This window comes from Vombatus ursinus, unplaced genomic scaffold (genome assembly GCF_900497805.2).
Source record: "Vombatus ursinus unplaced genomic scaffold, bare-nosed wombat genome assembly UNPS02009205.1, whole genome shotgun sequence".
Taxonomy (NCBI): domain Eukaryota; kingdom Metazoa; phylum Chordata; class Mammalia; order Diprotodontia; family Vombatidae; genus Vombatus; species Vombatus ursinus.
In genome coordinates, this window is record NW_020948983.1 from 51,205,248 (window position 1) to 51,221,178 (window position 15,931).

At 33.8% G+C, this 15,931-nt stretch overlaps 1 protein-coding gene across 1 annotated transcript in view; it reads right to left on the minus strand.

The window, feature by feature from the left end:
- Nucleotides 1–1,035: 1,035 nt before the first annotated feature.
- The window catches only part of VPS13C (vacuolar protein sorting 13 homolog C), a 182,176-nt gene continuing 167,280 nt past the window's right edge, over nt 1,036–15,931 (minus strand). The window contains exons 78-83 of the mRNA XM_027851985.1: nt 15,711–15,834; nt 14,268–14,382; nt 9,350–9,438; nt 3,381–3,504; nt 2,896–2,979; nt 1,036–1,148 (exon numbers count right to left, since the gene is read on the minus strand). Coding sequence (XP_027707786.1) covers nt 1,059–1,148; nt 2,896–2,979; nt 3,381–3,504; nt 9,350–9,438; nt 14,268–14,382; nt 15,711–15,834 — 626 coding nt within the window. The 3' untranslated portion in view covers nt 1,036–1,058. The remainder of the gene's footprint in view (nt 1,149–2,895; nt 2,980–3,380; nt 3,505–9,349; nt 9,439–14,267; nt 14,383–15,710; nt 15,835–15,931) is intronic.

Sequence of the window (15,931 nt, forward strand, 5' to 3'; positions counted from 1 at the left end):
ATTACTTCTTCAAGGAATATTTTTCTTTCTGATAAATCTCCTGCCAGTTGGGTTTTTTTTTAACTTACACATATGAATTGTAGAGATTTAATAGTTCCTTTTAATCAGCATTTCAAAAATATTTCTGTTCACATGTGATAATTAAATGTTCATTTTTTGTGACTGCCTTAAAATCCTTTACGATTTTTTAAATGATACTCCTTGGGATACCCCTAGACATTCAATGTATTATATAAAAACATTTCATACCTCTAAGCTCTAAAACAAATTAAAGTGCAATATTTTCATATACCAGTACCTGCGAAATCACTTTTTCTGGGACAAGCATACAAAGTTTCCCTCAATGTATGAATTATATTCAACATGAAAAGAGAATATAGAGCATTGTAGAATTAAATGCTACAACCTATCCCAGATTCATTATATTATAATGTGAGAAAAAATTATAATATCAAAGGAAAACCATGTGTAAAAAGTGTGATTTCATTAGGAAATGGGAAAAAATTCTTGTCATTTTTTTCATTTTGTCGATTTTTTTTGTTCACAATTACATGATTTACTTAAAATTTATCTCTAATTCAATCATTTAGAATAGCTAAATAAAACTTAGGAGTGTCAAAGATTTATCTGTTGCTTATAAATAACTAAAGAAAGCAATGATCATTTGTAAAGTTCTCTTCCTCATGTCTCAGGACTCCAATTTACAAGGCCTTTTGTTCTGTGCTAATTTGAATTTATTCTTCCCACTCCAAATTTGAAAAATTTTAAAGTAAGACTCCTCTAGAGGTATTTAATGGGCTACTTAATAAAGAAGTACATATACATCGTGTAACGGCTTAAAATTAATTTAGCACTTGAGAAAAAAAAGAATAAACTGGCAAATTCAGTCAGTAGGTTTCTTAAATGAAAGATTATCTTGGTTACATTCTTCTAGAACATGATGAAAGTTCTGACCTCTCTACAACATAGCCATGACATCTAATTCATTTCCAACAAGATGATCATACGTTGGAAGAATAGCATCAACCCAATATCTGGTAGAATAATTAAGGTAGCATTTATTGCCTAACTACTTTCAATGATGATTGCTTCACTAGTTTTTGCTGTTGTCTTGTTGAACGGGCATCATCAATGGCATTACATGCTCTCTGTAAAACAGAATATTATGAATTAGAAAAATAATCATTAAATTGTAGAAATAAAGATTAGAGGAAGTGAAGGAGAAGAGAATAAACAGTAGAAATTGGCCATGTTATATTCGATAAAGTTTCAACCAACTTTCACCTACCACACGGTAGGGCAATAGTTAGTGAGTATGGTAGGATCTAGTGAAAGGATAAGGGAGACTTGTTTTTAGGGGGCAGGGAAGTAACCAGTAGATAGGGAGAAATTAGAAGGAGAGACAGAATCCTAGTGGGGAGCAATTGTAGAGGAGACAGATTAAGGTTATGTGTAGAGGAGTAGCCTTGGCTAGGGAAACAGCCATCTCTTCAGCAGAGACTAGAACGAAGAACGTAGTGGGGATATCATATCAGGGGCATGTGAGATGAGGAGAAAGGGAAAAAAGGGAACTTGTGGTATACAGCCTCAGTTTTTCAGTAAAGTGTGAAGTGAAATCTTCAGCTGAAAGAGGGAAAGAGGAGACTGCGGGAGGCTTAAGGAAAAAAAAGGTCTAGAATAGCTGCAGTGGTGAGTCTGGCTAGAGAGGAATAGAGTGATTGCTTTATGACAATGGGGGCCCAGGTGAGATTATGTAACTCTGTAGTGGACCAAGGAAGTATTGTTTTATACTTTCTGTGGTATCAATTAGTAAAGGAAGTGGATGGTGAGAAAGGAAAGAAAGTCAGAAGATGGTTGTGGAATGATGATACCACACTATACCACTCTCATGGGTTATTTCTTTTTTTTCTCTATCTTTACTTAGAGACAATGTTGACAACCAAACCAGTTCCTGCAATCAGCAGTGGAAAAGACCTTGTTGTCAACTATCAGAACTATCAGTTTAAATTGTTTTTCATAACATCTATCTCTCATACTTGTCAGAATTTGTTACAGTAGAAATAGAATGTCCTCCTTTCTCTAAAGAGGTAGGTCTCAATTCCATCCAAAAAAATGTTAATTTCTGGAGAAAAAAAAATCTTGACCTATAATAACATCTTCTGATTTTTAAATACATTTTAAATACGTGGAGATCAAAATGTAATGTACATAAAGTTTTAAGATATGCTCTTTTCCATTTGTAACATTGCTCTTTTAACAAATAACCTTGTTCTTCAAATCAGTCAATGTTACCATGGCAATCATAAAACCTGGTCCCCCGTGAGCAGGCTAAGACAATGAAGACAGAGACAAAGAGATGTGGAGAATCCTCAGACTCTAGCATTTTCCCCATTCTATGCACTTCATCTGTCCTCTCAAGACCAAACTTTATGTCACTTAAAGGACACCAACTTTGTCTTAAAGAACTTTGGGTTCCTATACAATACTCAGGACATGGTCATACGTTGATACAACAAACATTTCTTAATTGTCTGATATATGCTCAGCATTACCATCAATAATTATAGTACCAGGCTGAAGAAAACCTAGGATGACTCATCCCCAAGCAATATTGCTGGAAGTCAGAGTCTGAACTGAAGGGCAAGCTAGGAAGTGGAGGAATAGCAAAGGGTACCTCACTTGCACCCTTGAAATCATTCCTAAACCTCTTCTTCTGGGTGAGTTCCAAGTCTAGCTGGCAAAAAGCGATGCAGGACAATTCTGAACTTACCTACTAAAATTCTAATGGAAAGGATTACTGTTCCTGCAAGTTGAAAGAATAAAAGCCACTAATTGGCCAATGCTAATAGAGTTCTTCTCTTTACTTTTCACTTATAAAATCTTTAAATGATTTACCATTGCTATTGTTGGATCTTGCAGATAAACTTTTCGTACACAAGCTTGATTGACATTGTCCTTTTTGCAGAACAACCCATGATCCTGTTTCAAAAGAAAACAGAACAGAAACAGTTCTGGCTAGGCACAACAAAACAAAAAAAACATCCCACAGTTTTTAAATGGATGCTTAAATACCAACTCTACTTTCTATTATGCCTTCACTCCCCAGGACACTCATTATTGGAATGTCATTATTTTGCAAGATTGAATCTTCCTAGTCCTCACATCTTGTCAGCACCCTTGTTCCTCTGGCTGGACCCTATGACTACAGCCTTCAGCTCTACGGCCTCTACTTAAAGAGGAGGCCCATACCGGTTTTTTCCATCAGCTTCTCTGGAACTCTCCAATTTGTCCCCCACACCAGGTACCTTTACCCCTCCACTCACCTGTTTTTCAGCTTCGTTTTCTGTATTGTCTCCTCCCCCATTACACTGCTTCCTTACCTTAACTGAGATTTTTAGAAGATTTTCATCAACAGTTGGAGGTGATACAAAATCTTCAAATGGGTGCTGCCATTCTGTGGATATGTGGCCTAAGATCTCCACTTCCTTTACAAAGAGCACTCGCCTATTCATAAAGATAAGTAGAAAAAAGTGATTAACAGAGTTAATCTTTTCCTCACACAAGTTATGTTGAAAAATAGTATGCTCAACTGATCACTGCCTACTAAAATGGATATTGCAGTTCAGACTAAAGAAAAGTGATGCGCATATTGGTTTAGGAAACTAAGATTAAAAACAACCTAACGCTTTCAAAGATTACCCCTTGCCAAGTTTGCAGTATTTGGAAAGGTGCAACATTTCATGAAACTGCACAAAAATTAACAGGTATATCATTAGAGACAAAAAGAGTTTCCAGTTACCGCTGCCTTATGCTGAAGAATAGGTATACGTATCACACTGGCAACACTCTGGCTAGAGAAACCAGATGGGCAGAACCCTGGAAAAAATTTACCTGGAAAAAATTCCTTACCTGTTTTCTAATAGTATTCATTTATGAAGGAGTATACCTTCTAGTCAAGAAAGAACATGTAAGATGTCACAAATGTTAAATGTCAAAGGGTTTATTTACAGCCCACTATGATCAGATTTTGATGCCTTAACACTGACTACAACAAGACAAAACCCACCATAGAAGAGTAGTTCATTTGCTCACTAGAAACAGAGATATAACAGCGCACTTGGGTAAGGCTACTGGTTTCTCATTATACGGTTCAGATTAATTGCTTAGGGAGACAGACATAAGATCAAACATATAGAGCCAGAAGGAACCTCAGAGACCAATTAGTCAACTGTCCTCATTTTATAGATGAAGAAACTAAACCCCAGAGAGATTAAGGCACTTGCTCAAGATCATACAGCAAGAGATGGAGCCAAGATGGTGGAGTAGAGGAAGCACTAAAGCTAGTTCTTCCAATATTCCCCTCCGAATACCTTTAAAATTAACACCTCAAATTGAATTGTGGAGCAGCACAACCAAAAAGGAAAAGTTGAGGTAAGATATTCTTCAAGCCCAAGAAAACTTAGGAGGTTGGAAGAAGAGATCTGTGACACTGACCTCCAGACCCTGGCCTCAACTGCATGCAGGGGCAACACCAGCAGTGGCCTTGAAGGTAGCTATGACAGCAGCAACAGCAATACTAGGAACTCTCAGCCCAGAAAAGGTCAGGGAATTGGGTAACTGATCAGAAAGAGATCTGAGAGAATGCCTATACTAGCACTGGGTACAGGACCGGGCACTATTTGGCTACTCCACTGCCCATACTTACTTCCAGGGCACAGTCTCAGGGCAGAGTACTTAGGTCTTCCTAACTCCAGGTTTGGTGCTCTAACCATTGAGCAACCTATCAAATTCTATCAAACATTAAAAAATTAATTAATTCTAATACTATATAATCTATTTAGAAAAAAACAGATAATGAAGGAATCTTACAAATCCCTTTTATGACATAAATATAATTGTAATACTAAACCAGGGAGAGCAAAACCAGTGAAAGAAAACTATATACCAATTTCCCTAATGAATACTGGTACAAAAATTTTAAATAAAATACTAGCAAGGAGACTATAGTAATATATCAAAAGATATACTGGTACTATGACCAGGTGAAATTTATACCAGGAATGCAGAGCTGGTTCATTATTCAGAACTCTACAAGCATACCTGACCATATCAATAATAAAAACAACAATCAATGAAAAAAATATGAAGGAAGGTAGCCTACAAGTACCAAAGTACTTTGTATACTACAAAGAGGTAATCTTCAAAACAATATGGTACTGGCTAAGAAACAGAGAATAGGTTAGGTACGCAACATACAAAAGCAAATAACCATAATAATCTAACATTTGATAAATCCCAAAATCCAAGCTTGTGGGGCAAAAACTGACTATTTTCAGACAAAAAAATTGTTGGGGAAACTTGGAAAACAGTCTGGCAGAAAGTAGGCATCAACCAACATCTCACATCATATATCAAGATAATGTCAAAATAGGCACATGCTTTAAACATAAAGGGTGATATTATAAGCAAATTAGGGGAAAATTACCTGTCTGATCTATGAATAAAGGAAAAGTTTCTGACCAAACAAGAGATAAAGAAGATCACCAAAGGTATAATAAATAATTTTGATTATATGAAATTAAAAAGCGTTTGTACAAACAAAACCAACGCAGCCAAAATTAGAAGGAAAGCAGGAACCGGGGGGCGGGAGAGGACGGGAGAGAAGAGAAAGGGAATTTTCAGCAAATTTCTATGATAAAAAAGGTGTCATTTTTCAAATATATAGGGAACTAAACCAAATTTACAAAAATAGGAGCCATTCCCTAACTGATAAATGGTCAAAGTATACAATCAGGCAGTTTTAAAAAAAAAAAAATCAAAGTGATCAATAATTATATGAAAAATGTTTTAAGTCATTAATAATTAGAGACATGCAATTAAATTAAATTAGAAAAATGCAAATTAAATGTAAATAAAAATTAAAACAACTCTGAGGCACCACCTCACACCTATCAGAAAGGAAAATGATATGCCGGAGGCATTGTGGAAAAACAGGTACACTAATGCACTGCTCATGGAGTTCTAAATTGGTCCAACCATTCTAGAGAACAATTTGGAACTATGCCCAAAGTGCTATAAAACTATGCATACCCTTTAACTCAGCAATACCACTACTAAGTACATATCCCAGAGGGATTAAAGAAAAATGGAAAGGACTCATGTTTTAAAAATATTTAGAGTAGCTTTTTTGTGTCTACAAAGAGTTGGAAACAGAGGGGATGCTCATCACTTGGGAAATGGCTGACCAAGTTATGGTATATGATTGTGATGGAATACTATTGTGCTAAAAGAAATGATGACCAGAATGGTTCCATAAAAACCTGGAGGGACAAGTGAAGTAAGCAGAAGCAAAACAACATTGTACACAGTAACAACAATATTGTAATGATGATCAACTGTAAAAGATTTAGCTACTCTAATCAATATAATGATCTATGACAGTTCCAAAAGACTCATGATGAAGAATGCCATCCACCTCAAGATAGAGAACTGATGAACTCTGCGTGCAGACAAGGATATTTTTTCACTTCCCTTATTTTTCTTTCAAAATGGCTAAAATGGCAATGTCTTGCATGACATCACATGTATAATGGGTATAATATTTATTGCCTTCTCAATAAGTTGGGGGGGAACAAGAGAGCAGGAGAGAATGTGGAACTCAAAATAAAAAAAAAGAATGTAATTTTAAAAAACTATAAACTAGGAATTAATGAGCTTTTGTTAAAAATGATTTTTATTGCTGTTTAGTCATTTCAGTCACGTCTGACTCTTTGTGATCCCATTTGGAGTTTTCTTGGCAAAGATACTGAAATGGTGTGCCACTCCCTTCTCCAGCTCATTTTACAGATGAGAAAACTGAGGAAAAAAATCGAGTTGCCCGGGGTCACACAGCTAGTAAGTGTCTGAGGCTGGATTTAAACTCAGTTTGAACTTCCTGACTCAGATCTTCCTGACTCCACGCTGGGTACTGGGTCCACTGTGCCACTCTTTCAAAATGATAGGCAATATCTACCTAAAACCCAGAGCAAGCTTTATCTATAATAGAAATAAACTAGAAGCCTACTCAGTGAGATAAAGGGTGAAAGGATGGTCATTCTCACTACTATTATTCAATATTACATTATAGATGCTAGCTCTAGCAATAAGAAAAAGAAACTGAAGAAATAAGTAAAGGTAGCAAGGAAACAAAACTATCATTCTCTGCAGATGATATGATGGCAACTTAGAGAATCAACTAAAAAAAACTAGTTGAAACAATGAACAACTTTAGCAAAATTGTAGAATATAAAACAAACCCACATAAATCATAAGCATTTCTATATATTACTAACAAAACCCAGCAAATAGAGAAAGTGAAATTCCATTTAAAATAACTGCAGACAATATAAAGTACTTGGGAGTCTATGTACCAGGATACACCCAGGAGCTGTATGAACACAATTACAAAACACTTTTCACACAAATAAAGACAGACCAAACAACTGGAAAAATACTAATTACTCATGAGTAGGCTGAGTCAATATAATGAAAAGGACAATTCTACCTGAAGTAATTTACTTATTCAGTGTCATATCACTCAAATTACCAAAGAATTATTTTACAGAGCTAGAAGAAACAGTAACAAAATTCATCTGGAAAAACAAAAGGTCAAGAATATCAAGAGAATTAGTGGGAAAAAAAAAAGGTGATACCCATGCTGGTTGTGGCATAGAAACATAACAGAATATTGTGCCATATGAAATGATATATATAAAGTATATCATAGGTAGGGAGGTGGTGTGCACTGTAGGTAAGTAACTTCATCTCTTTGTGCCTTGGTTTCCTTATCTGTAAAAATGAAGATAATAACAGCACAGACCTAACAAGGTCGTTGTATGAGGACAGAATGAGGTAACATGTAAAAATGCTTCACATACCACAAAGTGCTATATGAATACTAGCTATAATCTATTTAAAGATAAAGAAACATGGAAAGACATATAGTGATTCAGAATAAAAAAAAAAGCAGAATAAAACTAATATGTATGCTGACTATAATTCCATAAACAAAAAAGGATGGTGTTTTAAAAGGGGCAAAGTAACAAACAACATGTTTTTGTTATCTTGTTAGTTTATGCGCTTTTAAAAACTAGTCTAAATAATAGACTTTACAGTTAATGTGGATCTTTTTTATTTGAAGGTTATGTTTTTTAAACAAAAAAATACAAATAAAAAATAAAAATGTATAAAGTAGAAAATTCCTTTGAAACCTTAATTTCAAAGAAAATGATGATTTCTATTAACTTTTCAACCCAGTGAGGAGAATGTGTCAAGGTATTTTTCAATTCAATTCAATTCAATGGTCACTTATTAAAGGCCTATTGCATGTTCTAGGCTTCGTACTTTGACAGAAAGAAAAAAATAAAAAGTCCCTGCCCTCAAGGAGCTTACTTCCAATAGAGAGAAATAACATAGACACAGAAAAACAAATAGAAAGGAACTACAAAGTAATTCTAGGGGTTATAAGGCATGGTAACAACTGGGGAGTTCAAGAAATGCCTTGTGTAGGAAGTGACGCTTGATGTGAACTTTCAATGGTACAAATACAGAAGAATGCAAGAATCACTAAAGGACTTTGAGACAAAATGAACCTAAGAAAAAGCTGGTAAGTTTAGAAATCCTCACCATTCATCAAAAATGGTAGCTGGAATCTAATGCAAATTTTGCCTTCTACACCCATTCTACTTTGAGCCTACAGAACTATGTTATCTAGAAAACTTGAAATACATTGTTTAGAAAGAATCCTCCAAAGTTGGATACTGCGACTAATCCCTAGGGGAAAAAAAAGAATATTTCTGTGCATTTATTTCAGAAAAATGGAAATCTGTCTCAAAAAGACTTAATAGATTCTAGGGCACAAATAAATAGAAACAGAACTAGCCTGTAAAAGAGAATACCAGGTACTCTAAATATAACCTTACATTTAAATGTGATACTATGACCACTGTCTTTATTGATGTTGAAAGTTAAGAGACTTAAATTTAAGAATCAGTTCTACTACTGATTAGTTGTGATACCTTGGATAAATCATTCAATTTGTCTAAACTTCAGTTTCTTTTTCAGTAAAATTATGAGGTTGCATTAAATGATCTCTAAAGGTGACAATTATTAATTAAATCAATAAATAAATTATTAACTTAATTTGAATCTAATTTACTGTTCAATATTTTAATTTATTAAATTATTTATTTATATTTCAATTCATTTAAATTCTATTTAAATTTTAAAGTTCACTCAGTCAACTAGCTATCCTTCCAAAATTTTCATTTTTATATATACATTAAGTTTCATATGAAAAATGCCACTTTACCTATTTGTAACCACAAGATTTGCATTTTTGTATCTAGGAATGGCACAGTGGTACTGGTAGGTTTCGCCATCCAGCTTTTTTATGTGATTCTGAAAAAGAAAAAAAGACTCAAACACTGGAAGCACATGTTTGTAGTCATCTCCAATACTGAAAAGCAGATTCACTGATTACAGTGAGCATTCTAGATTTGAAACACTGATTCCTACAAATGGAATCTAAATTTCTAATATTGGTATAGGAAGCTAGAAAAAAATTCCTCTCATGCTCTTCTCCAATCAATTTTCCTTATTGTTTATACAAATAAATATTACTAAAGGTTTACTAACATTATTTCAATTAAATACATTTTGTTCAGCTTTAAAAAATGATAAAACTGTTTTTAAAGGGTTAACTAAACCCAAATTACACAATACCAAACATGTGAAAAGGAAGCACTATAGCACTATATTTACAAACAGGGAAATGGCTGTATATGGGGATGTCTTCCCCCTGTAATAAAAAAGGCAACATATATTATTATTACTTTAACATAACTATATAATAACAGATACATTTGCAGGTTATACATAGGCATGATTATATTTACCTGTTAAGCTTTATTTCAGATAAAAAGCACAATGACAATATTAATGAGAACATAGAATTTCTAACATTTTAAAACAGTTACCACAATTTTTTGCTAAAAACAAATATAAACATAAGACAATCCAAACATAAACAATAAATACACTAGAAACATATTCTTCTAGACTCTTTCAAAGTCAATGTTACATATAGTATGTGCACAGTCACATTAAAACTGACAAACTGGTCATTTCAATAATCAAGTTATCACTGAGGTTATTAATCAGTATTTGTATCTGTATTATGAAAATAATGTGAGGTAACTGATTTCAAAATACACAGAATTTGTAGTTAACTAGCAACTAACAGTTTAACAATTTGTACACAAATTGCACAAGTTAAATATCATAGAAACACTATATAAACAGGCAGCAAAATTATTTTGTTCTTATGACATTTTCTAAATTTCAATTCTTCAGATGCCTGGTCCAAGCTCATCCTCAGGTAATCCAAAACTCCAGCCAGGAAGGAGGGAGATCCATTTTCAGAGAGAAAGTGAAGTCTTATTTCTCAGAATGGGTCTCAAATTGGGGTAGAATTGTCAGATCAATAGTCTGTACAAGGAATTCATTTGAATACCAACTCTTGGATAAAATCATTTTACATTTTGCTAATTTTTCTAACTAGAGAATTTACTGTAATTATCTAGATTTGAATTTCAGTTTTGAAATACAAATTTAATATGTTACATTCAAATCAAAATGTATATTAAATTCTAACCATTCTCTATCTTGTATACATAAATATGCACTTACTGGTCCAACTTTTACATTGGTAGTTTAGTTTAACAAGAAACTTTTAAGTATAATTTCGAAGTATGTGACATTGTACTCAAAACAGAAAGCAGGTTTTTTTTTGTTTTAATAAATTCCACAAGACACTGTGAGAATTTATTGCTTGACTATGCGTATTTATTACAAGTGGTTTTTGCTTTCCTTTCTTTTCTTTTCAAGTAAAGGGGAAAGAGAGAGGAAAGATGAGAGAAAGAAATTAAATGGCTGTTAAGTGAAAAAGGAAATCCAACCAAAAAAAAAAAAAAACTATAGCATTTAGATATTTCAAATGAAGTTATTTAGGCATGTTGTCCATGAATAGCTGGTGAGTTAGAGACTAGATCAATTGCTAAAATAACTAATATCCAGAACTTGTCTTATTTCCATTCCAGGAGGGTAGAGAGTAGTTTGGAGGAATTTGTTCTTTTCAAATTGGATTAAAATATGTAACAAGATTTAATACCCATCAATGTGAGAAAATCCATAATCATTCACACTAAGCAAAAATAATATATTGGGAAGAAAAAAGAACATGAAAATCATGAGAAATATCTAATAAATGGCTAGTAGACTACCCACTGAACTTATGGTTAGTACCATACTGTTAAGAACTTATTTGTACTTTAGTTGCTTCGTTCATGTTATGTTTATTTTCTATATATATATATATACGTGTGTGTGTGCATAATATACCATAAATTCCCTGAGGGCAGAGATCATGTGCAGTACTTCTTTTGTATCCCCTCAGTACTTACTACAGCTTAGGATATATAGGTAGGCACTCAATAAATACTTGCCACTTGAGTGATTATTATAGCATGAACAAGGGAGAAAATTCTAGTTTCCCTAGAAGACAAACTTGAACAACCATATTATGAAGTTATCAAGTCCTCTTTCTGTTTACGTAATATAAAGGACCTTGCAGCATTCTAGGTTTTAGAATAATAGCAATACAACTTAATGAATAAAAGTAACAAGCCCACTGATAATCAAAGAGGAATACATATTTATTTACCCAGAACTTTAAAAAAAACTGCCTCTGAATTACAGTTATTATCACTCACATAAAGAAGGGAAACACTAGATAATATGTATTAATATAAAGATTACTTAAAGCATTAAATAAATATTATGGTAAAACACATATAGGTAAAGGAACTTCTAAAGTTCCATTAAAATCTCACTACACCTTAGAAACGAAAATATTCATTTTACCTTAAAATGGGCAATTTATGGATGACTTAAGACTAAAGCTCTAATTTGTATCCATCATTTTCATAGAAAACTATATGAATATAAATATATAGAGCTGTTTCCCAAGCCCTAAGCATCTAAGAGAGCCTTTTATTTCCTCTCTGGGTAACAATCTTTTAAAAAACACATAATCTAAGTCAAGATTTGAGATCCCAATACTCATTCTACAGAGAAGTACCACATATCATATCAATATTCATTTAAAATTTCAGTCTAATTTTTTAATGTAGGAAAACACTATAGATGCTGGAGGAGACACTGCCTCATTTTCTGGAGAGTGACATTGTATTTAGAAAATTGCAGTGTATTACAGCAACTCTATGTGGCTTAAAGCCAATAACTTCTCTTCTAACAAAATCACATATTGGACGGGATATGCCAGGAAAAATACCACCAGATTTCCCTGATCTTGGATGTTAATTTTCATAGAGGTGTATTAATTCATAAATTGTTAGCAGTTGCATGTGAAGCAAAAGAATAAATTTCTCTAAAATTAAACAGGTCTTAAAAGCCCATGGTTGGTTTGTAAAACATAGATAATTGTGTATATAAAAGTACTACTTAAATAATTTTCTTATTTTTTTTATTTTTATTATTATTTTTTTTTTTTTGGCGAGGCAATTGGGGTTAAGTGACTTGCCCAGGGTCACAGAGCTAGTAAGTGTTAAATGTCTGGTCTGAGACTGCATTTGAACTCAGGTCCTCCTGATTTCAGGGCTGGTGCTCTATCCACTGCGCCACCTAGCTGCCCCTTAAATAATTTTCTTAAGTGGAATATTATGTTGCTATGGTAATCAAGATCAATGATTCTGAGATAAATATTCTGTGCCAAATTGAGTTCATTTTGAAAAAACTTGTGTGCAAAAAAGGTGAAGAGATATTTATTTATTTATATTTATAAAAAGGACCACTGTGGTCACTATGAAGTAAACAAGGCAGAATGTGACTAGATAAATGTTTACTCTATCTCTTAGCTAATTGTCTTAAATTCTCGATACAAATTGATCTGTAATTCACAGTTGGTCATTATTAAAACAGGTGCCCAAGATGACACACCTATAGCTCAACAGAACCTTGGGCATTCTGGGAAATAAAAGCTGTATAATGAAAGTGTTAAGACCTCAGAGTTAAAAGAAACAAAAGAATGACTCTAGTGATTTGTATTCTCTATGATGAAGCATTAGAGTATTAGAAAAGCTGAAAATTCTAAACTTGAAAAGCAAAAGCACATCATTTTGGAACCTCAATAAGGCTTTTCCCCACCTAATTAAAAATGAATTATTTTACTGCATCATTCTGCATTTCAAAACCATTCTTAGTGTTGCCATTCGTGACACAGGAATACCAGGAGTGCTAACATTTTGGATTTAGTGCATAAATGCCTCTCGACTTATATTTAAAAGTTCAACAGAAATTAAGGGTCTAAAGTACATTTCATTGAAATTGACCCTCAATCTAAATACTCCAAAGGCAGTAAATTAATACCACAGTATTTTTAAAGGATGAGACCAAGTAGTAGTATGGGAAATATTTACTCCTCTATTTCCAGTTCTTGCTGTGTAGGCAGAAAAAAAAAAAAGATAGAAAATAAAGTTAGAAGCATGCAAAAAAATAAAAGCACAGTAACTTACAATAAAAAAAAACCTCAAGGCTAATAACATTACAGATTCGCTTTATTTTGAGGACAAAACTGTTAGCAATCAATTTCTCCTATTTTGGGGGAGAGGAAAAGAGTAGATTGCAAGACAGTCATAATTAACACATAATAAAGACAAAGCTTGAAAGTCAGAAAAATAATTTAAAATATGTTCTAAGGATCAAAAAGTTTTTACGTTATATTATCTTTCATCTACATCATCCTACCTGAGTGAATTTACATTTATATAAAAATCCAAATCAATTTGATATAGAGAAAGAAAAGCTGTGAAATCCAAAATGCCCAGGTAAAGTATAAGAATGTAATACCTAAAAAGCATGAAACACAAATGAACACTCCGTAACTAAATAGCCTGCCCACCCTAAACGTGTTTCATATCCCATGGCTTCATTTAATATTCCTATTCTTCCCTGTCCAAGCTATGTTTTTCCAAGTAGACAACTGCCTATAGCTCCCATTCATAGTGTTGTGTGAAATCAATCCCCAAAGGAATGCAATAATCAGGGGGCAACTACAAGGACAATGCAAAGAATGTGGTACAACACAAAACTTTCTTGAAATCTAAAAATATAAACATAACTTCTGCATGACCAAAAAGCATAACAAATACCTCAAATAAATCATGACCCTCAGATTCACTTCTGTCATACGGTCTTATGATCCCATCTTCATGGATCAGGCGAGGAGGGCGGAGACTACATACATCTTCAGTTGATTCTGCTGCCCTATATGAACAAAGAAGCAATAATAAAACAAACTTGGTGTAATGAATTTGAAGTCTAAAGGACTAACGTTCATATCCCCTGGACACTAGTTCTGTGACCTGGGCAAGTCACACTGGCTGATGCATAATAAGTGCTTAGTAAATGCTTGCTGACTGACTAACTCTACAGCTCAGCTGCCCCTTGGGGGGATGAACTCAATGGCTTCTTTCAGCTCTAAACCTATGATTCAATGATCCTACAGAGCTGATTAATATCTTACTCTAATCTCAACCCCAACAGTCTTTAGAAATTAAACGAAAAGATAACAGCAGCTTTAAAAGGGAATGGATAAAGAACTACAGAGAAGATGAGCAGAAAGGACAGAATAAAGAATACATGCAGATTCCAGCATATTAAAAATAAACCCTGAAAATCATGTACTTCCAATAGACCAATAAAAATATCATGCCAGAAACAATACAGAAGAAAAAACAAAACATAAGGATGAACTAGTTGCTGAGCATTGTATATATTCTCTCCTAAAAGATTATTTTTATTGAATTTTTCATTTAGTTTGTATTGCTATTGGCTATAACAAAACTTGGTGGCTCCCCTTTAATTATCACGATAAAAGTAAATCAAAAGTACCTAAAATACCTCACTCTCAACTCAGAATGGTGTACCAAAACCTGTCATTGCAAAGAAATAGAACAGATAAGTTATCGTAACACTATACTACCTTTATGAACCACCATGACAGGTGGTGTGGCATAGTAAACGGAGAGCTGGACTTAGAGTTGGAAGATGAGGATTCAAGTCCTTTGATAGCTGCTACCCGGGTGACCCTGGGCATACTACACAACACTCGGTGCTCAGGGTAACTCTAACACTCAGCCAGGCCTGCACTGGTAAAAAGATTTTCCTTTTGAAGGAGTTCCCTATACTGATGAAATCAGAACTCCAGCCAGCCCCTCCACAAAAAGTACTATCACAGTTTTAATCTGCATTTTCTCACACATACTAAAATGGTCAAACATCAAATTGTGGTTGTTAGTATGTTTAGTTCCTTGTTATGAAAGCTAAAGTCTTCTATATGCTGGTACATTGGATACTGGTGAATTCAGGGCTTTATTTAGCTGTATCCTTACTGGCTAATAACCACACATCTGAAAAAAAAGAAGTGGTCCATTGCTTCAGTCTTCTCTGCTTCATTTTTAAACACATGAGCCCCATGTAAAATAAGCTTTTTGGTCTACATGACCTTTGTTCAAATAACTACGTACAATCACTCATTTTAAAAACCTTATTAAGAAATCACATTCTCCTCTAAAATATATATATTTTTTTACCTCTGAATTCCTTGGAAGGTACTGCTGGCCATATCAATGATGCCACCAGTTGGACGAGCAACAGCACCTACAAGTCCTTTTCCAATTCCTTTAAAGAATCCAGCTGGTCCTTCCTTTTTAGCTCCTTCAGATAAACAGAAGATAATAAGATCTATTTTAATTACTGAGTTCTTGACTAGTTAAAAAATACAACACAACTCTGTATCCACAAAATGCAGAAT